Here is a 24,641-nt window from a genome sequence, read left to right as displayed (position 1 = left end):
TACCTACATTTCTGCGTAGCGTCACTATTTCAACATCAAATAGCTTTTCAGTAGTTAACCTACTTTTGTGGTCACAGCAATAGCCTTTCCCCAGCAGTTGTAAACATGGAGTGCAACGTCACGTTACGTACGTTATCTCAGGTCCGCTGTCGACACGGGAAATGTGCGCTACAAATTGTAAACATGCAGACAATATGGCAAAGGTCGGTACATCTCAGCAATTTCCTTTGGCTATAACTGCAAACTAAAGCAAAGTAAAGCAAATTTATATAGCGTGTTTCATACACAAGGTAACGCGATGTGCTTTACATGATTAAAAGCGTTTAAAAAAAAAAAAAAACAGCTGATAAACATAAAACAAAGAGAAAAATAAAATTACAATTAAAACTGTGTACAGGGCAAGAAATATTTAAAAGTGGAAATGCTATAAAAAGCATGAGAAAAAAGAGATTTTTAACCCAGACTTAAAAACATTCGCACTTGGGGCTGACGTCACTTCTCTTGGCAACTTATTCCATTTGTGTGCAGCATAATAGCTAAATGCTGCTTCACTATGTTTGCTTTGGACTTTGTGCTCCACTCTTTGACCTGAGTCTGTAGATCTCAGAGCCCGACTGGATTTATACTCCCTGAGCATTTCTTTCATGTATTCAGGACATAAACCATTTAGTGATTTATAGACCAGTAGCAGGACTTTAAAATATTTTCGAAAGCTGACTGGGATCCAGTGGAGAGACTTTAGAATTGGGAGTAATATGCTCTGACCTCTTTGTCAGAGCCCGAGGTGCAGCCTTCTGAATGAGCTGCAGCTGTTGAATGCTCTTTTGGGAGAGTCCAGTCAGAAAACCATTGCAATAGTCAAGTCTACTTGAGATAAAATCATGGATGAGCTTCTCCTGATCTGCTTGTGAAGCGGTTCAGAAAATGGATGGATGGACAGAGTTTGTGAAGAGAAAATCTTCAAAATGTATTGTTGTATTGTCTATTTAAAAAAGAATATATAAATATATATATTACAGTGCCATAAACCAGGGTTCAGGGTTAAGCGGTCTTTTACATGTTTGAAAATCGGGTTAGACAAATGTCATTTTATAGAATTGGGTTAAGTCAAGCTTCTTCTAATGATTAGCATGTGCAAATGTTAACGATCACATTTTTTCGGCACCGGATCAAATCGTTCAGCCCGTAAAGAGATTGTTTTTTCATCAAATCTCTCCCTGTGTATCTAGATATGCATCTATTCGTCCTCATGCCAGAGATTCCTAACCGTACTTTAACACGGATTTAAAATCTGCTTACCAATTGGCTTTGACATAACAGTGCTACAGCTACTGCGTCAAAGTGGTTCTTGCGCTGTAACTTCGGCCAGGCTTACTGGCCATGTCATTGGCTGAAAAACTTAGTGTTGGGGTGTTCATCATGCTAATTAGCTCACTGTTTTGTAACAGCTCCTTCACAGAAACATTTTCAGAAATGGGTGGGTTAAACTAAATATTTACTTGTTTGTTGTCGCACTTTATGGGTGGGCTGGCCTTCCAGAGACCTAAGACTAGTTTTATACATACACATTTTCTGTTTGTCCCTTTAAGGCATCTATTGTTCACTTTGACTGAATTTAACACTACCACTTATGCTTATACCATGTGATAGTAGAACAGCTGTGGTTTCTGCTTTGGAAGAATAAAAAAGTATGTTTAAAAATGTATGTTGTCAAATCATTCTACTTTGTAAATGAAGCCCAAAATGAATTATATTCATGCCCGTGATGAGGGTATGTAAATTTCTGAGATAGAACTCTATGTACAGCAAAAGCGAATCAGTTTTGTGGAACTTCCGTGGTAGATTTTTAATTTTTTTTTTGTATCACAGACAATTTAGAGGGTGATTGTTATACAGTATATTGTAGTTGTCTGCAACCATCCGTCTGCATTTCCCCGAATTTCCCAAATTTCTTTCTGGTGCCTCACAGAGTACCGTCTTAAACTAATATATCGATCCCCAAACCAGAGGATGATCTATACATGTCCTTCAGTTTTGTGTTTTGTGGCTTTCCAGGACCTTAAGGCCAACGAGTCACGCCTGAGGGACATCAACAGAGTGGCCTCTGAGCTGGAATCTGAAGGCCTCATGGCTGAGGAAGCATCTGTAGTTCAAGTTCAGGTAGGTTGCAGCTCCCCGTCTCAGTTTGTGGATCAGCTTTTTTCTTTCAGTGCCTTTTAATATAAAGGGCCTTTTTTCTCATTTGCAGCAACAAGAAACATCTGGTGCAATGCCTGGCAAGATCGTAAGCAAATTGACATTTGAATACGATATTGTCGTTGATATCTAAGAACAAATGACTGCATCAATAATAGGCTTTACACAGTCATGTTTTATGTTTTAATAGGATGAAGCCGATTCCAAAACTGCATCACCTTGGAAGGTAAATATCACTTAATCACCAAGCCAACAAATTACAGTTATCAATTAGTGTTAGGGTGTGGTCCATGACGTGGTCAAACATACAGAAGCTAGCTCTGTTTCCGTCCATCGCTTGATTGGGCAGAGAAACTGGGTGGTGGCAGTTACTGTAATTTAGCACCTCTGGTATGTAACAGTAGCACGGAAATGCATAAATACAAGACAAAAGATTTACTTAGCACTTTGGTGGGTGGTCAAGACACTACGGAGATCACACTAATTGTTTACAAACAAAAAGTACATTTTCTATAATGTCAGTTCAGAGGACCCGGGTTCAAATCCGGCCTCGCCTGTCTGGAGTTTGCATGTTCTCCCTGTGCCTGCGTGGGTTTTCTGCGGGTAGTTCGATTTCCTCCCACATCCCAAAAACATGCAGGGTAGGTTAATTGGCGACTCTAAATTGCCCGTTTGTGCGAATGTGAGCGTGAATGGTTGTTCATTTGCCCTGCGATTGGCTGGCGACCAGTTCAGGGTGTACCCCGCCTCTCACCCATAGTAAGCTGGGATAGGCCCCAGTTACCCCATGGCCCCAGTGAGGACAGTCAGTATGGAAAATGGGTGGATGGATGGTCTCCTTGACACAACCTTGAGGTGCCAATTTGACAAAGATATGGGACACGTTTTTTTTTTTTTTTTTTGACGCTGTAATTTTAAAACCAAGAGGATATGTTTTGATTTAATTCAATATACATGTACCATGGTCCTCATTAACATGAACGTTGCAAAAACTTGACATCCTTTCAAAATTCATAAAGTGTAGAAGAAAACTGACAGGAAGGCAATGTACCATCTAATATTTGTTTAACTATGGGCTGAAATATATAAGCCTGGTTTCTAAAAATAAGTAAATGCAATATGGTTTGACATAACATTGTTCTCTAATTGTCTCCTGTTTCTCTGCCATGTCCCCCTGTTTTCAATAGAACATACGTTTGGCTGTTCAGACAACAGCCAACTTTAATACAATCAAGGTAAGATTCAGCATCCATTTCAAAAAAGTTTGCATGGTTTAAATAAAGGATGTCCATTTTATGAACATCCATTTTCTTAACAGCCTGCAGCATAAACTAAAATGAACATTTGATTCGGGGTTCTATATAACCAGTGTCAATATCAAACCTATGAACTAAAAGGGAATGTGTGTGGAACTAACACAATTAATTAATTATTGTTTCAGCTAAAAGTTAAATATACAGTGGGTACAGAAAGTAGTCAGACCCCCTTAAATTGTTCAGTTATATTGCAGCCATTTGCTAAAATCATTTAAGTTCATTTTTTTTCCTCATTAATGTACACACAGCACCCCATAATGAGACAAAAAAAAACCTGGATTGTTGATATGTTTGCAGATTTATTAAAAAAGAAAAACTGAAATATCACACAGCCATAAGTATTCAGACCCTTTGCTGTGACACTCATACATTTAACTCTGGTGCTGTCCATTTCTTCTGATCATCCTTGAGATGGTTCTACACCTTCATTGGAGTCCAGCTGTGTTTGATTATACTGATTGGACTTGATTAGGAAACACCTGTCTATATAGGACCTTACAGCTCACAGTGCATGTCAGAGCAAATGAGAATCATGAGGTGAAAGGAACTGCCTGAAGAGCTCAGACATAATTGTGGCAAGGCACAGATCTGGCCAAGGTTACAAAAATATTTCTGCTGCACTTAAGGTTCCTAAGAGCACAGTGGCCTCCATAATCCTTAAACGGAAGACGTTTGGGACGACCAGAACCCTTCCTAGAGCTAGCCGTCCGGCCAAACTGAGCAGTCGAGGCTGAAGAGCCTTGGTGAGAGAGGTAAAGAACAACTAAAAAGATCACTGTGGCTGAGCTCCAGAGATGCAGTCGGGAAATGTTCTAAAAAGGCAACCATCACTGCAGCCCTCCACCAGTTGGGGCTTTAAGGAAAGATGAATGCGGCCAAGTACAGGGATATCCTGGACAAAAACCTTCTCCAGAGTGCTCAGGACCTTAGACTGGGCTGAAGATGCAGTCGCGAGATGGGAGAAAGTCAACCATCACTGCAGCCCTCCACCAGTCGGGGCTTTATGGCAGAGTGGCCCGACGGAAGCCTCTCCTCAGTAGTGCAAGACACATGAAAGCCCTCATGGAGTTTGCTAAAAAAAAAAAAAACCTGAAGGACCTTCTCCAGAGTGCTCAGGACCTCAGACTGGGCCAAAGATTTACCTTCCAACAAGACAATGACCCTAAGCACACAGTGAAAATAACAAAGGAATGGCTTCAGAACAACTCCGTGACTGTTCTTGAATGGCTCAGCCAGAGCCCTGACTTAAACCCAATTGAGCATCACTGGAGAGACCTGAAAATGGCTGTTCACCATCCAACCTGACAGAACTGGAGAGGATCTGCAAGGAGGAATGGCAGAGGATCCCAAATCCAGGTGTGAAAAACTTGTTGCATCATTCCCAAAAAGACTCATGGCTGCATTCGCTCAAAAGGGTGCTTCTACTAAATACTGAGCAAAGGGTCTGAATACTTATGGCTGTGTGATATTTCAGTTTTTCTTTTTTAATAAATCTACAAAAATGTCAACAATTGTTTTTTTCTGACAATATGGGGTGCTGTGTGTACATTAATGAGGAAAAAAATGAACTTAAATGTTTTTAGCAAATGGCTGAAATATAGCAAAGTGAAAAATTTGAGGGGGTCTGAATACTTTCCGTACCCACTGTAGCATTATTAAAGTATTTATTTCCAACTGTTTTATCACGTCAAATGGTTTATAAGTGCAAGTTTTAACTTGACTTCCTGTTTTAAGCATGTAGCCTTTTATTTTGAAATGTACGCACCGGAACTCAGCATTTTGGGGTGAAAAATAATTTCACACGACACAAGTAAAATGAGACTCAAGAAAAAGAGTAATGAATGGAACCAAATGCTCGAAAACGTTGATTCATTTACCTACCCGCTGATGAGCCATATGGCTTGTGTTTGTGATACGGTGAGACGTTTTTGTGAATTCTCTCCTAATTCATTGTGATATAAAGTTGCTAGTTTGACCTATGAAGTTTTAGCTCAATGTTAAGTTGCTAATGCGACTGTTTATACTTTCTTTCCAGTATGGTAAAGTCATATTTTATTTTTGTGTCAGCTCTTATGTTGGTTTGAAGATTCAAATAAATGCTAAAAGCTATCAGTGGAAGAGTGCAAGCCACTGTTTAACTTGTTAGCTGCCTCAGTGTTGCCATAGATGTATTTTATTGTTTCACTCACCCAATTTGACTTTACTGAAGTTCTGCGCAGTGGAGGCTGAGGCTTGGAGCGCGAGTTAGCATGTCAGACTTCTACACATCATGAAAGCCTCCTTTGCACAATATAATCTTAATCCAAGTGTTGCACTGAGGTGACTGGTCATTTATTTTAACATAGTTAAGACACACTTTTGTTCGCCGCTGGCGTTCGTGCATGTTGTTCTTCGTTGGGTTTCGCCACTTTCTTCTTCGGGGTCGGCGGAATGTAGGCCTCGAAACTTGGAACTGAAATCTTTTTAATTTGGACGATTCCGGGAGAACCGGAATGTTAGTCCCGGTTCCAATCGGTTCCCGAGTCTCCATGCTCAACCCGACAAATAGAAACAGAAATAATGGGTGCTAACTTACTGTAATTAAATGACTTTATTTTTCATTAAATTACTTCGCCCGCCCGAAACTTTAGAGCATGATTCAACAGAACGGCAGCATGTTTGCGTCCAACCGTTCGTGCTAGCAGTAGCTTGCTAAGCTACATAACGTTTTGTTGCCGGCTTGCGAGCCGTATCGTATTAAAAGTACGGAAACATACCTCAAGCAAGCCTTAAACGAACGTCCTCTCCTGAGCACCGGTGACCACAAACACACGTTTTTCCCCATTTTGTTCTTACAAACACACGACCCGATCCACTCTTGTTGTCGTCACCATGGTAACGAGTGTATCCGGTCGCATTTGAGTTGAAAGCCCACTGATCGTAAAAAATTGGGATGCGGTGGTATCGGAATACAAGATTTTATTGTAGTAGTCTGACATAGTGCAAGCGTGAAAGAAAAAAATTTGTCTGATCCGGGCATTACGTGTTGTCTGTTCCACACCGCCGACATTTTTTTAATTTATTTTTTTTTAAATAACTTTATTGGCCGTCAGATATTTACAGTACTACGTCAAAAGACACGCGACAAGGCTAAAAATAAACTAGCTTTTGGATTCAAATATACTGTGCACGATGGCAACGCAGAGTAAATGTCTTGCGGACATTGATCGGATTGGCGAATTATGACATTAAATCCGATCAGCATAAAATGCTAATTATCGGCCGATACCGATAAGGCCAATAAAATCGGTGTAAAGTCGAGTATTCAAGTGGTTAATGTCATTTTTTTTTTTTATACATACAGGAATTGAATAACCACTGGAAATCACTACAGCAATTGGCTGAAGAGAGGAGTAACGTGTTGGGTAGTGCCCATGAAGTACAGCGATTCCACAGGTGAGAACTATGATTACCCATTTAGATATACAGACTGTAGTTTTTATTAGGAAATTACATATACATATTTAAATTTGGATGTCACTATTTTCCATGACTTCTAGTTTCAAATTCAATTTGTTGTTAAAAATAAATATAATAACATTATATTTATATTTTAAATTGTGCATATGAAATGTGTGGTGATTATACTGTACAACCATTCACATCTACATCGAAGGACCATTTTTGTTTTCAGTTAACCTACAATGCATGTTTTTGGAATGTGGGACGAAACCCGTAGTACCCGTAGAAAACCCACTCAGGCACGGGGAGAGCATGCAAACGCCACACAGGAAGGTCGGAGCCCAGATTTGCACACACGACCTTTGAACTGTGAGGCGGATGTTCTAACCAGTCGTCCAACGCGCCGTCGCATTGCCAACCCATCAAACAATATTGAAATGCACTTGGCACATTTCCGTTTCACATTAGTGGTTTTGCATGTACAATGTTTTGTTTTCTATGAAAAAAAAAAACAATATCTGCCTTTACCATAAAATGAACTATTTTGATCCAACTGAAGGACATGGATAAATGTATCCTCAAAATCACTAAAAATCAAAAACTCTAAAAGCAGTTCACATTGGAAAAACAAAGAACACCAATAATTTGACTATGTAATAAACAGGCACAAACATGTCAGGTCTACATTTCAGTACAAATTGTATCTTGATGCTTGCAACTCAAAAAAAGAAAGACTGGGAAACAATTTGTAAGTAAAGCCCCACAGGCATCTCAAGCCTAAATTTCAAGTAACACTGAGCAGGCAAATTAAACATAACTTTTAAGTAAATAAGAACAGGTGTATGCAAATTTTAAGTTAAAAAGTGGTTTGTTTCTCTCCGTGTAATGTCTCTGCATTGGCACATTCGTTTACGGCGGAAATGTTGCTAAATGCTCGTTTACGATGCCGCAAAATCCATGCTACCCGGAATGAGTCCCGACCTCTGAGTTCCCACTTTCTATTACAGCTATGGAGCTACTGGTACACATCCATTCATTCATAAAAATTTGTTTCTGAGTGAGTTTTCCGAACTTTGAAACAAGCTTTGTCTTCCCCTGCAAAGCCTAAAAATCTGTTCCAGAAAACAAATGGTTTGATTGACTCATTATGGTCACATGATCACAACAGGACCTACTGTAATGCTGCGTATAGCTCGTACACAGTCTGTGACAGCGGCCTGTGAGAGAGATAGAATGATGAATGCTTACATTACTTAACTTGAAAGATCAATCTCCCATTGTGTTTTAACTATGGGATTTTCTTTTTAAATTATTATATATATTTTTTTTTTTACAGAGATGCTGATGAAACTAAAGAATGGATTGAGGAAAAAAAACAGGCACTCAACACAGACAACTACGGTCACGATTTGGCTAGTGTTCAGGCTTTGCAGCGCAAGCATGAAGGCTTTGAGAGAGACCTGGCAGCCTTGGGCGACAAGGTTAGTTTGTCATCTACAAGATTTAAACCATTTTATTTTTTTATTATTTTTTTTTACGAACAGTGTTCTCATTTTCCTTCTTTAATTTCAAAGGTGAACTCACTTGGGGAGACAGCACAACGTCTAATACAGTCCCACCCAGAAGCAGTGGATGACATTCAAGAGAAATGTACTGAGCTCAACACTGCCTGGAGTAGCCTAGTAGGACGCGCTGACCAGCGTAAAGTCAAGCTTGGAAACTCACACGAACTGCAGCGCTTTCTATCTGACTTCAGGTGATTATAATCAGGGGTAATATGGTGTAATTTATTCATCATAACTCTGGTTTTACTTGTCCTATTAACAATTTAAAAAATAAAAAAAAAAAGGTATAAAGGTTAAAGTCTGCACTTTCAACACAAGTTGAAACAAGGACTCAGCGAGGCTTTGTCTTGCAGCGAAGTCATCACAAAGCAGTTATGGGATTTAGATGCGCATCCGCGTTAATTGACTCCAGTGGGTTAAAACGCAGCTGTGCTCTGCTTGAGTGAGATGAATGTCAACCTATGGCGACGTGCGAAAGATGGGCGATTTGTTGGCTAAATTATGAGACACTGTGCCTCACAGTGCGGCCTCGGCGTTGTAGGCAGTGCAAATCATCATGGTGGTTGCTACTGCTTGCCAGCATTCTTTGCGGTGCTCTCTTGAACTACAGGTTGTGAAAAATCAAGCTAAACGTTGCTCTTTAGTTGCATTTGTTCCATATTTTTATGTGTGTGTGTGGATTAGCTATACTGTACATTGGGCTAGGTTGGTATTTGTGAACTTATTTCATGAAACTCACTGTAGCTTCTGTATTAAACAGTGGGCATTAAGGTCATGTTCACTGGATTACTATGCAACATGGCGACTTGAAATTGCTCAGTCAGGTTTCTTTTTATGCCAAGTAAATTAGCCTACCTGTATTGAGTCATTGCTGCCTCATTATAGTCAAATAGCCAGGAATGCTAATGAAAAGATGTGCAGATGAATAACTGCACTATACTGATCAACGACAAAAAAATCTGCAATGCACTGAATCAGCAATAAGTGAACCACAATATAGCAACTAATTATTGTATATGTACAGTGGTGTGAAAAAGTATTGCCCCCCTTCTGAAATTCTTATTTCCCCACTTTAAGGTCATCAAACAAATATAAATATCAGACAATATAACCCAAGTGAACTCAAAATGCTGTTTAAAATGATTTCATTTATTAAGGAAAAAAACTATTCATTTACCTGGCCCTGTGTGAAAAAGTAATTACTCCACCTTGTTAAATAATTTAATTAATTGTGGCAAATTACAATTTTTGCTTAATTTTCACTGATCACGCCCAAGCTCTTCAATCAAGAAATCACTTAAAACAGAATCTGTCCTGACAAAATCAACTTGGACAAAAGGTCTGAAACAGCTGCCGCAAAATGACACAACTCAAAGAAATTCCAGAACAATCAAGAAATAAAGTAAGTGACTGGAAAGGGTTACAAAAACCATTTCCAAAGCTAGGATTCCAGCGAACCATTGGAAGAGCCCTTATCCTCACATGGAGAAAACATGGCACAGTAGTGAACCTTCCCAGGAGTGGTTGGCCTACAAAGATTACCCCAACAGAACAGCAACGACTCATCCAGGAGGCCACAAATGAACTCAAGACAACTTCTAAAGAACTCCAGGCCTCCCTTGCCTCAGTTAAGGTCAGTGTTTATTGCACAGCAATAAGCAAGAGACTGGGCAAAAATGGCATCCATGGCAGAGTTTCAAAGGAAAAACCACTGCTGACCAAAACAAACATAAAGGCTCATCTTTCTGTTGCAAAAAAACAAAACAAAAACATCTGAATGATTCCCAGGACTTCTGGGAGAATATAATATGGACTGAAGAGATGAAAGTTAAGGTTTTTGGAAGGTGTGTATCATTACATCTGAATGAAATGTAGCAGTGTCTTCTTCTTTTCCTTTCGGCATAACCTGTGTCGTCCTTTTCCATGTAAGCCCATCTCCTGCATTCCTCTCTCTAACACCATCTGCCCTCATGTCTTACCTCACTACATCCATCTACCTTCTATTTGGTCTTCCTCTAGCACTCTTGCCTGGCAGCTTCATCCTCATCCCCCTTTTACCAATATACTCACTATCTCTCCTCTGGATGTGTCCAAATCATCGAAGTCTGCTGTCTCTAACTTCGTCTCCAAAACATCTAACCTTGGCTGTCCTTCTGATGAGCTAATTTCTAATTTTATCCAACCTGGTCACTTCTAGAGCGAATAGATCTTAATTTCCGCCACCTCCAGCTATGCTTCCTGTTCTCTCTTCAGTGCCACTGTCTCTAATCTGTACATCATGGCTGACCTCACCACTGTCTTATAAACTTTGCCCTTCATCCTAGCAGAGACTTTTCTGTCCTCAGGCATCTTCTCACCCGGTAGAACAAGCTGGTCAAAACCTCCACAGCCACCTCTCCTAGATGCTTCCATACCTCCACAGGAATGTCATCGGGACCAACTGCATTTCCATTTTTCATCCTCTTTAACGCCCTTCTAACTTCCCCCTTCCAAATCATTGCCACTTCCTGGTCCACCACACTTGCCTCTTCTACTCTTCCTTCTCTCTCATTTTCCTCATCCATCAACTCCTCAAAGTATTCTTTCCGTCTGTCCAGCACACTGCTGGCACCAGTCAACACATTTCCATCTCTATCCTTAATCACCCTAACCTGCTGCATATCCTTCCCATCTCTATCCATCTGTCTGGCCAACCTGTGTAGATCCATTTCTCCTTCTTTAGTGTCCAACCTGCCATACATGTCATTATATGCCTCTTGTTTGGCCTTTTCCACCTCTACCTTTGCCCTACGTCGCATCTCAATGTATTCCTTTCGCCTCTCCTCGGTCCTCTCGGTGTTGCTCTTCTTCTTAGCTAACCTCTTTCCTTGTATGATTTCCTGTACTGTGAGGCTCCATCACCAAGTCTCTTCCTCTCCTTTCCTGCCAGAAGATAGACTAACTACTCTCCTGCCTGTCTCTCTGATCACCTTGGCTGTAGTGGTCCAGTCTTCTAGAAACTCCTCCTGTCCACCGAGAGCCACTCTTCCTTTCTCAGCTTCCACCACATGGTTCTCTGCTATGCCTTTGTCTTCCTAATCTTCCTCCCCAACACCAGAGTCATCTTACACACCACCATCCTATACTGTCTAGCCACACTCTCCCCTACCACTACCTTACAGTCGGTAGCCTCCTTCAAATTACATCGTCTGCACAAGATGTAATCCACCTGCGTGCTTCTACCACCGCTCTTGTAGGTCACCCTATGTTCCTGCCTCTTCCGGAAAAAAGTGTTCGCTACAGCCATTTCCATCCTTTTTTCAAAGTCTACCACCATCTGTCCCTCCAAGTTCCTTTCCTGGATGCCGTACTCACCCATCACTTCTTCATCTCCTCTGTTTCCTTCACCAACATGTCCATTACAATCTGCATCAATAACAACTCTCTCTGTCTGTCTCTCTCTCTCTGTCTCTCTCTCTCTCTCTCTGTCTGTCTGGGATCCTCAGAACTACTTTGTCTAGCTCCTTCCAGAATTTCTCTTTCACTTCTAGGTAACATCCTACCTGTGGGGCATAGTCGCTAATCACATTATACATAACACCCTCAATTTCAAGTTTCGGCCTCATCACTCGATCTGATACTCTTTTCATCTCCAAGACATTCTTAGCTAACTCGTCCTTTAAAATAACCCCTACTCAATTTCTCTTCCCATCTACACCATTGTAAACTAATTTTAACCCTTCCCCTAAACTTCTAGCCTTACTGCCTTTCCACCTGGTCTCTCTCCTGGACACACAATATATCAATCTTTCTCCTAATCATCATGTCAACCAACTCCCGAGATTTTCCTGTCATAGTCCCAACATTCAAAGTCCTCACATTCAATTCTAGGCTCCGTGCTTTCCTCTTCTCTTTCTGCCTAAGAACCGGCTTTCCACCTCTCCTTCGTCTTCGACCCACAGTAGCTGAATTTCCACTGGTGCCCTGCAGGTTAACGGTGCCGGCGGTGGACATTGTTAACCCGGGCCACGACCGATCCGGTATGGAATTCTTGAGATGAACGCTCATATTTGTTTGGCAAAGTTTTAAGCCGGATGCCCTTGCTGATGCAACCCTCTGCCTTTATCCGGGCTTGGGACCGGCCTCCAGTTTGCACTGGCTTGTGCCCCCCATAGAGCTGCATTACTTAAATGTAGCACAGTATTTTAGAAAAAGAACATCATACCAACAGTCAAACATGGTGGTGGTAGTTTGATGGTCTTGCGCTGCTTTACTCCTTCAGGACCTGGACAACTATCCTGAAGGAGAATGTTCAGCCATCAATTTTTGGGACCTCTCGCACTTGGGTTTTGCAGCAGGGTCACGATCCAAAACACACCAAGTCAACTTTTGAAGGGCTTAAAAAAACAAAATGAAGGTTTTGGAGTGGCCTAGTCAAAAGTCCAGACTTGAATCTGATTGAAATGCAGTGGCATGGCCTTATGTCCACACAGATGTGAAGGACTTATTGCCAGTTATAGAAACCGCTCGATTTCAGTTGTTGCTGCTGAAGATGGCCCAATCAGTTATTAGGTTTAGTTACTTTTTATTTTTCACACATGACCAGTTAACTTTGAATAGTTTTTTCCCCACTTAATTAATGGAATCACCATTTTAAAAACAGCATTTTAAGTTCACTTGGCTTATATTTGTCTGATATACACTGTCACACTTTCTGACCGCCGTCATCATAGGTCACTACAAATGTAAAGTGGTCCCAGTATACCTATATAATGCTTGCTGGTGCATCTTCTTGCGCCGGCTCGTTTCCACTCGCCGTGCCCACAAAAGTCTCCACAACTTAATTTTTCTACACAGCTCCGCTTCACTACTTATTCTGCTTCTTTCGGCGGTTAGCTTCTAGCTTTAGGTGCATTAGTGCCGCTTTCTGCTCTGGATTGTACACCGCTCCATGGCGTTACTAAGTAAGGGGAAAAAAAGGATTCGCCCCTATGGTCCAAAATGTATGTCTTTTTTGCAGAGACCTCATGTCCTGGGTGAATGGAATCCGAGGACTGGTGTCCTCGGAGGAGCTAGCCAAAGATGTGACTGGAGCTGAAGCTCTTCTAGAAAGACATCAGGTCAATAAATCTAATTGGTTTCTTCTCAAGATTTATTCATCAATCAATCAATCAATATAAAATGTTCCTAATTTTTGTCCCCTTATGTTCATTTCTCCAGGAACATCGCACTGAGATAGACGCTCGTCTTGGTACGTTCCAGGCCTTTGAGCAATTTGGACAGCAGCTGTTGGTGCAAGGCCATTATGCAAGTCCCGAAATCAAGCAAAGACTGGAGGCTTTAGACTTGGAGCGTGCTGACCTGGAAAAGGCCTGGGTGCAGCGCCGCATGATGCTGGACCAGTGCCTGGAGTTGCAGGTAAATGCTTAGAAAAGATTACTTGTTTTAAAAGTGTATTATATCATCGTTTATCAGCATTTGTCTCCTGTAATTTTCTGCATTCATCTCACAGCTCTTCAGCAGGGACTGTGAACAGGCTGAGAATTGGATGGCAGCTCGTGAAGCCTTCCTTGCAAGTGATGACAAGGGAGATTCTCTTGATAGTGTTGAGGCGTTAATCAAAAAGCATGAAGACTTTGATAAAGCAATTAATGTGCAGGTGAATTTTTCACACTTGTTTGGAATCTTTGTGCATTACTACTTTTTGTTCTATAAACTGGAAATTATCTGGATACATAGGAAGAGAAAATTGCTGCTCTGCAATCCTTTGCCAATCAGCTAATTGGAGCTGACCATTATGCCAAACCTGAGATCTTCAGTCGACGCAATGAAGTTCTTGACAGGTTAGAATGTTCTTCTTTTTTTTTTTTTTTTAAGAGCCCTAGAAATTTCACAGGAAAAAACGTGAATAGGTGAATTTATGAATTGTGAATAGGCAGTGGTTCACTGTATTATGAGAAAACTGGATAGAACATCAATCCATCCATCCATTTTGTGTACCACTTATCCTCACTCGGGTCATGGGCGTGCTGGAGCCTATCCCAGCTATCTTCGGGCGAGAGGTGGGGTACACCCTGAACTGTTCGCCAGCCAATCACAGGGCACATAGAAACAAAACAGTCATTCGCAGTCACATTCACACCTACGGGCAATTTAGAGTCTTTAATCAACCTACCACGCAAGGTTGATGTAAGGGATGTGGGGGGAAACCGGAGTACCCAGAGAAAACCCACACAGGCACGGGGAGAATATGCAGACTCCACACGGGGGGGCCTGGATTTGAACCCCGGTCCTCAGGACTGTAAGGCAGATGTAACCAGTCGCCTACCGTGACACCGAGAACATATACCGTATTTTCCGAACAATAAGTCGCTCCGGCGTAGAAGTCGCACACCCAAAAAATCTATGATGAAGAAAAAAAACATATACAGTCCCCTCCAAAAGTATTGGAATGGCAATGTCAATTCCTTTGTTCTTGTATACTGAAGACATTTGGGTTTCAGACCAAAGATGAATATGAGGAAAAATTCAGAATTCCAGCTTTCATTTCATCGTGTTTACATCTAGAGGTGTTGAACAACCCAGGACAGAGCACCTTTTGTTTGAAGCCACCCACCTTTCAAGTGAGCAAATATTGGAGCAGACATTTGATATTTGGTGGCATAACCCTTACTTGCAATAACTACATCCAGCCTGCGACCCATTGACTTCACCAGACTGGTGTATTCTTCATTTGAAATCCTTTTCCAGGCCTTTGTTGCAGCCTCTTTCGGTTCTTGTTTGTTTCTGTAGGTTTTTCCCTTCAGTCTCCTCTTCAGGAGGTAAAATGCATGCTCTATTTGGTTAAGGTCCGGTGTTTGACTTGGCCAGTCTAAAACCTTCCACTTATTTCCCCTGATGAAATCATTTGTTGTGTTGGCAGTGTGTTTTGGGTCATTGTCTTGTTGCATGATGAAGCTTCTCCCCATCAGTTTGGATGCATTTCTCTGTAAACTGCCAGATGCTACTCTGGCATGAGTGGCCAATATTGGTCAACAACAGATATGCAAATAGTGCAGCGTGGCGAGACTACGACAGTGAGTGCACGAGTAATATATAGTTACTCGTGCACTCACTGTCGTAGTCTCCCCACGCCATGGGTTTCTGTTTGAAAATGACCATTGGTGGCAATTTTGATTCCTCTCCACAACATGCCAGCACCACTGTAAGTGCAATTTCTCATTACCAGTTGTTGCTGTATTCACACTCTTTTGCCCTTTCTCTGCGACACTTCGGCCAAGAAGGATGTCAAACGTGAGGGGACCTCGTCCATGTTAATATGATCCGATCCCACGTTGTGCTCAATTACTTACTTTTTAAGAAACTCACAGAAACGGTCGACCGTGGCTTAGAAGTCTACTGGCAATTTTTGGGACATCGTTGTCCGTCCTCTGGTAGAGAGGCAGTTGCGTTGCATGAGGCGGTAACACCAAGAAGGTCCTCCCGCAAAGTAATTTATATTCATCGCCTTGACAACTACCTGGGCGTGGAGACGTAACCGCACCGTTGACAAGCCTCTCCCGGCAGCACGTTGTTCAAGCACCCATTTCCTTTAGCTTTGGCCATCTAGCTTTTTGGCCCGCAATTATAGTTGGGCAAAAATGTATTTAGTCAGCCACAAATTGTACAGGTTCTCCCACTTAAAAAGATGAGCGTGGCCTGTAAATTTCATCATAGGTATACCTCATCTATGAGAGACAAAATGAGGAAAAAAAATCCAGAAAACCACATTGTCTGCTTTTTAAAGAATTAGCCAATGATGGTGGAAAATAAGTACTTGGTCACCTACAAACAAGATTTCTGGCAGACCTGTAAATTCTTCTTTAAGAGGCCGGAGTGCCCGGAGAAAACCCACGCAGGCACGGGGGGAACATGCAAACTCCACACACGCGGGGCCGGGATTTGAACCCCAGTCCTCAGAACTGTGAGACAGATGTGCTAACCAGTCACACACCGTGCCGCCCCAAAAAGAAATTTAAACTTTTATTAAGGATCTAAACATTCCTCAATTAAATACAGAAAATAAAGACAGTCTTGATGTTCCTTTAACCATCACAGAATTACATAACGCATTAAAAAATATGCAATTGGGACGAGCGCCTGTCCCGAACGGAATCTCTGTCGAATTCATTAAACATTTCTGGCCAATACTAGCGCCTCTATTTTACAGAAAAGTCAAGGAGCTAAACGATAAAGATCAAATAAGTCGCCATACGAACACCGCTTCAATTAAATTATTACTAAAGTCGGGTGAAGACCCCATTCTCCCAGCTCATTATCGGCCCTTCTCACTGATTAATGTAGATATCAAGATTATCTTGAAAGCCCTCACAGCGAGACTTGAAAAGGTACTTCCGTCGATAATCCACTATGACCAGACAGGCTTCATTAAAGGTAGAAGTTCCACAAAGAATGTCCGACGTCTATTAAATTTAATAAGCATGTCACAGAGTAAAAATCTTAATGCAATCATCATGTCACTTGACGCAGAGAAAGCTTTCGATAAAGTTAAACTTTCCTGTTTGCAGTATTTCGCAAATCTGGCTTTGGACTCATTTATACATTGGATAGCAACATTATACAACTCGCCGAAAGCGACAGTCACCACAAATAAGATGACATCGCAAAGTTTTACTTTTCAAAGAGGAACCAGACAAGGATGTCCATTCTCACCAATGCTATTTGCAATAGTCATCAAACCTCTTGCTACCGCTATACGTCAGAATGCTAATATTAAAGGTATCTGCTCGCCAGTGACAGAACACAAAATCAATCTGTAGGCTGATGATATTCTTCTTTACAGGAACCCAAGTCTTCTCTTCAGGCTTAAGTCTTAAACGCCATAAATGCTTCAAGAACCCAATAATCGCATCCACCTTAATGGCTTGGTGGAAAAGTTTAGAAGATACAGAATCTCAATTAGCTCCCAGTATGCTCTCCCCAATTTGGTACAATCCAGATTTCTAAATGAACAATATACCACTTTATTTTGGCACATGGGAACAACATGGAATTGACCTCCTACAACAACTATTTAACGATATTCTTAGGACAGCAATAAAAAAAAACGTTTTAAAAAAAGAGTACCAACACTCCAGAGCCCCCTTGAGTTTAAGCAAATAGTGAAGCTTCTTTCGCAAAGGGAAAAAAACCCTCAAAGTTTATAAATTAATTTCATGCACTAAATCAATGCACCTACCAATCACTAAATAAGAAGACTTTTCTATGTCCGCTGACCATAATTACTGGATACAGATATGTAACAATACGTTTAGAATGACATAGAACATGCAACATAGAACACAATTTACTCAATACCATCCATCCATCCATTTTCCTCCCAATCACGCCCTTCCAGTTCTCACTGTCATTTCCCACGTGAGCATTGAAGTCCCCCAGCAGGACGATGGAGTCCCCAGCAGGAGTGCTCCCCAGCACCTCCTCCAAGGACGCCAAAAAGGGTGGGTACTCTGAACTGGTGTTTGGTGCGTAGGCACAACCAACAGTCAGGAACCGTCCCCCCACCCGAAGGCGGAGGGAGGCTATCCTCTCTTCCACCGGGGTGAACTCCAATGTACAGGCGCCGGGCCAGGGGGCAATAAGTACCCACACCTGCGCGGCGCCTCTCACCATGGGCAACTCCAGAGTGGAAGAGAGTCCAACCCCTCTCGAGAGGACTAGTACCAGAGCCCAAGCCGTGTGTGGAGGTGAGACCGACTATATCCAGTCGGAACTTCTTGACCTCACACACCAGCTCAGGCTCCTTCCCTGCCAGAGAGGTGACATTCCACGTCCCTGGAGCCAGTTTCTGTAGCCGGGGATCGGGTCGCCAAGGTCCCCGCCTTCGGCCACTGCCCAGCTCACATTGCACCCGACCCCTATGGCCCCTCCCACAGGTGGTGAGCCCACAGGAAGGGGAACCCACGTTTCCTGCCCCCCAGGATTTTAATGCATCACACACACTCATCCCCAATGCTTTGGGGAGGTGGGTTCTCACTAGCTTTATGGCGATCCGGTATGGAATTCTTTGGATGAATTCTCATATTTGTTTGGCAAAGTTTTAAGCCGGATGCCCTTCCTGACGCAAGCCTCTGCATTTATCCGGGCTTGGTACTGGCCTACAGTTTGCACTGGCTTGTGCCCCCCTGAGGGATCCATTACCAAAGGGTATATAACAAAGTATTGAAATTAACTTTTGTTATTGACCAAATATTTATTTTCCACCATAATTTGCTTATAAATTCTTTAAAAAATTCGACAATGTGATTTGTTTTTTTTTTGTTTTTTTTTGTTTTTTCCTTCTTTTCTCATTTTGTCTCTCATAGTTGAGGTATACCTATGATGAAAATTATAGGCCTCTCTCATATTTTTAAGTGGGAGAATTTGCACAATTGGTGGCTGACTAAATACTTTTTTGTCCCACTGGAGCTTTGTTTGTTTTCTTCATTGCAGTTAATTATCCTCCGGTTTTCAGTAGTCCCTCACAAGTTTCTCGCTCACTCCAAACTTTCTTTCTGCTGCTCGATTAACGTTTTCGGCTGCATATTTCACTGCTTTCAGCTTGTAATCTGCAGTATATGATTTTATTATTGGGGGCATTTGTGTTCAGTCTTTCTCAGTTGTCTTTATGAGTTGATGTTTGTTTAAATTTTCAGTGGTACAGGAGTAATCGGCGTAGCAGATACTGGCACACAAGCCTAGAGCGCCCTCTCGTTGCTGTCAGTGTGGGAATAATGAACATGTGAAATTATATATTTTAATATAAGTCGCAGGACCAGCCAAACCATGGAGGAAAAAAAAAAAGGCGACTTGTAGTCTGAAAAGCATGGCGCAGTCAGTGTACATCAGACCCAGGTTCACCAAAATGGATAGCGTGCATCTAATTTGCAAGTGTTTACATGCACGATTGCGGTTTACCATTATCTTTGCCTTCGAACAGGGGTGTCCAAAGTGAGGCCCATGGGCCATTTGCACCCCTCTGCATGTTTTTTATTGGCCCACCACATATTCTAATAATAAAATTAAACATAGCCCTCATCAAAAGGTTATAAGAAAAAGTTAAAATGCTCATAGCACACATTTATTTTCATGTAAATCAAACGTGTACTAAACAAATGTTCCAAGACATATCAGTTTATTTTAAATTGTTTCGCTGTATAAAAAGCTTAATTAAAAAAAAAAATCACTTTAAATTTAAAATTGTACATTTGAATATTACAAGTTATCACCATTTTTAAAGATTTGTCAGACTTTTTATATTCAATTAATCAATTTAAATACAAGACATCACACTGTCAGAAAAATATTTAGATTTTAAATTGTAAATACATTTGAATGTTACAAGAAACTATTTTTGAAAAATTGCCTATTTAAACATTTAAATGTCATAAATTATCACTTTTTTATTGTTAAACACTTTTTTTTAATTTAAAATTGTAAATGTTACAGGATATAAAGCTTTTTTTGAACATGTGATATATTTAAAATTGTAAATTAAGTTGCATAATTTTATTCCCTCTTCTTGATGAACATGTTTAAAGCTGTTATGTTGTCATAGCAAAGAAATGAACCTGATTTAGAGGGGAAAAAAATTATAGCATCTTATGTTGCGTGACTGTTTTGCCTCCTACTGTTGTAGAGTTTGAACAAGTGATGAATAGTATTTTATAGCTAAATGTGCCATCCACTGAAGATAGCACGACAATAAAGTTAGCACGACAATAAAGGCCATTACCATGCATCTAAAGTACACAAAATGGTTGAAGCAAAATGTTTGTATTAAACTGGACAGAGTTCTGACATCAATCCCATATAAAAACCATGGAGAAAGATAAAATTTGCTTGGGTCAAAGAAATCATTCAACTGTTCATTCATAAATGTTAAGAGAAACAAAATTAGGAATGGATAAATAATCAGATGACTTCTGCTAAAAGCTTAAATCTATACTGACGTTAGAAACCTAGGCGGTTGCCCTTGCTAAAAGGTAAGCAACAAAATATTATGCAAGAGAGCTTTTATTACTGTTTAGGGCCAAGCTTTATTTCTTCTCGTAAACTAAAAATTAATTATTCAATAAATGTAGTAGAATTGTTTTTTTCTTAAATTCAAGAAATCCTTTGGATAATATTGGAATGATACAAATTTGGCACGTTTCAATTTCTTGTGAAGGATTCGAAGCTTCTTTGTATTTGTAAAATATTTCAGGGGTTCAATAATAATTGTCTCGTGACCCAAGTGAGGATAAGCGGTACGGAAGATGAATGAATGAATAATAATGGTGGCCAGAACTGTACGAAATATACGGTGGTATAATCCTCTCCAAGTCCGCTAGGGTCGTCGTTTCCTATCAGCAACTGTTTCCTATTTTGCATGCCCAGTGATGATGTAGGTCTACCAGAAAAGGCCGAATACTGAGCTGTTTGCGCTACATGGTACACCTCATAAGCAATCGGAGGCTATCCGGTAGAATACGTTTTTGTTATATGACCATTATTTTCTGGTCAGCCCTAAACACTGACATCAGAAGCTGGAAAAACCCAATCGAAAACCCTAACACTTGACACTTTTGAAAGGTGGCGTCGGCTGAAGACCCAGATGATCGAAAAGCGTTCAAAGCTCGGCGAATCCCAGACCCTGCAGCAATTCAGCCGAGATGTGGATGAAATAGAAGCTTGGATCAGTGAGAAACTGCAGACTGCTACTGATGAGTCCTACAAGGACCCTACCAATATTCAGGTATTTTTTTTTTTTTTTACCAGTAATTACTTCATTGGTAACCAAATTCCATGCATTTGGAAAATATTCACAGCGCTCCACTTTTCCACATTTTATATTATAGCCTTGTTTCAAAATGACACATTTTTTTTTTTTTTAATGATAACATTAAGTAAGATAAGCGGCGATTACTTTTAAACATGGTCGTAAAGATTTTTAATAGCTCTACCTTTCTTTGTCAATTTATAATTCTCAAATTGTCTTTGTCTTAAATTTGCTTTAAAACATTTAAGCATGATTAAAAAGATGGAATCAGGAAGTGAACACAGCACTGTACATTTTTTTATTTTAAAGCGGTTACATTTTATCATACATGATTTGTCATTTGTCTACTGATTTGTCCAATGCACGTCCTATCTGACATGACTAAATTCTTTCTAATGTCTTTTGCTTTTTCATAGCTATCCAAGCTTCTGGTAAGTTTGTGTACTGTTAGTTCATTAACCAACATATTATCTTACATTGTGGGTATGATATGCATTGGATATAAAAATATACATAAACCATTGTGCCAGCTTTTTATAGCAATGTTGAAAAAATACTTTTGCATGAAAACCAATGGACGCAGTAACGAGGGTTGGGCATCGTTTGAATTTTAGCGATCCAAACGATTCTCGATTCCGATTCTTTTAGGGGGCTGGGTCAAAAAGGTTTGCCCAAATTATGAACATCCATTTTCTTAGCAGCCCGCAGCATAAACTAAAACAAACATGTGACTCGGGGTTCTTTATAACCAGTATCAATTTCAAACCTATGAAATAAAAGGCAATGTGTGTGGAAACTAACCCGATTGACTTAATATTCATTAATTGTTACAGCTCAAAGTTAAATATAGCATTAAGTTATTTGCGACTGTTATGTCACATCAAAAGGTTTCAATAGTTCACCAATCAAATGACACAAGAAAGTCACATGACCTAACACGTCGTCTTCTATTGGGCTTCCCGGGCATAGGTATTAACACGAGATAAGCCAGCCTGGCTGATGGTCGTGCCAACGTGGCGACCATGTTGGGAAGGTTGTTGTTACCATGAAGGCAACAGCGCGCTACTCGTATTTACATTTAGACCATATGTCAAACTCCGGCCCCCGGGGCCAAATTTGGCCCACGATGTAATTATATTTGGCCCACAAGACCATATCAAATGTGTATTAGAGCTGGCCCGCCAGTATGTAGCACATGCACCACTAATATGATATCAATATCAAATTGGTAATGGGAAAAAGCATGATTGATTCAAGCTAGGAATAAATCCATTATTGTTTTTCTCAGAAGGTAAATTCGCTTGTCAGTTTTGGTTAGTCAGTTATTAAAATTGCAATGTTATGCTGTGTGCGCGATATTCACCAGAAATACACATGCACTGAAATATGTGGGCCTGCACTAATCCTGAGCTATTAAAGGATGTGATTCATTTTTCAGTGACACATCAGTGGTCGAAGTAAACTCGCCCATAGCCAAGTTCTTAAAGACTGAGCTCCTCCAGTCAGAAATCTGTTTTAATGCTATACGGTCACTTTGCGTTTGTTGTTTTCTTTCAAGGTTAGCTCACTCCACACAAAAAAAATGGAATGAAGTGACCTTGGACAGAAATGTTAAACAGAAGCTTAGTGAAAAGAACAAAAAAGCTTTCAAATGCTCTCGTCTCACATTTCTGTTTTCTTCTCACATTTCTGCTTTCTGCTTCCTTTCCTTTTCTATTGTAATGTGACACTTATACATACTGTAATTATAGTTGCAAACAAAATAAATTGCATTAAAAACTTCTGCACTGAGCATGTTTTCCAGTATTTCTACACTAAACAAAAACAAATGCAACACTTTTAAATTTTTCATGAGCTGAAGTTAAAGATTCAAGACTTCAAAACAATAGTGTTGTTAATATTTTTGTTCAGTACAGATTGGTGGTAAATCTGTATTTAAGTTATGCTTTGTCCTTGATTCTCTCAATTACTCTAGAGTAAACATCAGAAGCATCAAGCATTTGAAGCGGAGCTCCATGCCAATGCTGACCGAATCCGTGGGGTCATCGATACTGGTAACACACTCATCCAGAGAGGTGCCTGTGCTGGCAGCGAGGATGCAGTGAAGGTATTTCTTTACTGTCTATGTAGTTCCATGTGCATTTTGTTATAGTAATATTGACAATTGTTGCGATAAATTTATTTATATTGAAAAATCAACGATCAATTGATATTTACCAACCAATGCTGCGCTGAAAATTGTCCAAACCTACGTAATGTAATAGCTGATGTAAAATGTTAAATCATGGACTATTATTGTTGCTGTTATCGTTGAGGCACAACTATACCTAAGAATACACTATCCGACTGGACTGAAAGCTGGAAGGTCTGATTGATTAAAAATGTTAATTGTAAATGTCATATATATATATATATATATATTTTTTTTGGAACAAGCTTGGCTTGAGCCTTATAGAACTTACTGTAATTTCTTGTGTATAATGCATTTTTTCCCCCAAAAAATTGTCAAAAGTCTATAGTGTGCATTATACAAGGGTATAGGGGAAGACGGAAAAAACCCTCACTTTTTATGAATGTATGCCGCCATCTAGAGATTATGAAAAAGCTGTACACTTTCATTCCAATATGCCACCACCACCTAGAGGTTATGAAAAAGGTGTAGCCTACACTTTCATTCCAATATGATCAGACGTATGACTGCATATACAGTGGGTACAGAAGGTATTCAGACCCCCTTAAATGTTTCACTCGTTATATTCCAGCCATTTGCTAAAATCATTTCCCACCCTCATTAATGTACACAGCACCCCATATTGACAGAAAAAAACTGAATTGTTGAAATGTGCTCATATTTATTAAAGAAAAACTGAATTATCACACAGCCATAAGTATTCAGACCCTTTGCTCAGTATTTAGTAGAAGCGCCCATTTGAGCTAATAGAGACATGAGTCTTTTTGGGAATGAAGTTTTTCCACACCTAGTTTTGGGGATCCTCTGCCATTCCTCCTTGCAGATCCTCTCCGGTTCTGTTTGGTTGGATGGTGAATGTTGGTGGACAGCCATTTTCAAGTTTCTCCTGAGATGCTCAATTGCGTTTAAGTCAGTCATTCAAGAACAGTCACTGAGTTCTTCTGAAGCAACTCCTTCATTATTTTAGCTGTGTGCTTCGGGTCATTGTCTTGTTGGAAGGTGAACCTTCGGCCCAGTCTGAGGTTCTGAGCCCTCTGGAGAAGTTTTTCGTCCGGGATATCCCTGTACTTGGCCGCATTCATCTTTCCTTCGATTGCAACCAGTCGTCCTCTCCCTGCAGCTGAAAAACACCCCCACAGCATGATGCTTCCTCC

General features: G+C 40.5%; 1 protein-coding gene across 5 annotated transcripts in view; it reads left to right on the top strand.

Annotated features, from left to right (window-relative positions):
* sptan1 (spectrin alpha, non-erythrocytic 1) overlaps positions 1-24,641 on the top strand; it is a 105,874-nt gene that overhangs the window by 56,318 nt on the left and 24,915 nt on the right. For 3 of the 5 annotated variants that reach the window (XM_061747958.1, XM_061747955.1, XM_061747956.1), the window contains 14 exons: positions 2,056-2,160; positions 2,249-2,284; positions 2,387-2,422; positions 3,384-3,431; positions 6,856-6,947; positions 8,290-8,434; positions 8,528-8,709; positions 13,518-13,617; positions 13,718-13,915; positions 14,010-14,156; positions 14,237-14,340; positions 21,110-21,272; positions 21,713-21,727; positions 23,272-23,403. In XM_061747958.1, the coding sequence (XP_061603942.1) occupies positions 2,056-2,160; positions 2,249-2,284; positions 2,387-2,422; positions 3,384-3,431; positions 6,856-6,947; positions 8,290-8,434; positions 8,528-8,709; positions 13,518-13,617; positions 13,718-13,915; positions 14,010-14,156; positions 14,237-14,340; positions 21,110-21,272; positions 21,713-21,727; positions 23,272-23,403 (1,503 nt within the window). The remainder of the gene's footprint in view (positions 1-2,055; positions 2,161-2,248; positions 2,285-2,386; positions 2,423-3,383; positions 3,432-6,855; positions 6,948-8,289; positions 8,435-8,527; positions 8,710-13,517; positions 13,618-13,717; positions 13,916-14,009; positions 14,157-14,236; positions 14,341-21,109; positions 21,273-21,712; positions 21,728-23,271; positions 23,404-24,641) is intronic. The other 2 variants (XM_061747959.1, XM_061747957.1) reach the window with 1 other exon arrangement.

Source organism: Phyllopteryx taeniolatus, chromosome 15 (assembly GCF_024500385.1).
Source record: "Phyllopteryx taeniolatus isolate TA_2022b chromosome 15, UOR_Ptae_1.2, whole genome shotgun sequence".
NCBI classification, from domain to species: domain Eukaryota; kingdom Metazoa; phylum Chordata; class Actinopteri; order Syngnathiformes; family Syngnathidae; genus Phyllopteryx; species Phyllopteryx taeniolatus.
The sequence above is the reverse complement of the archived record's forward strand: the minus strand, read 5'-3'. Positions and strand labels throughout refer to the sequence as shown.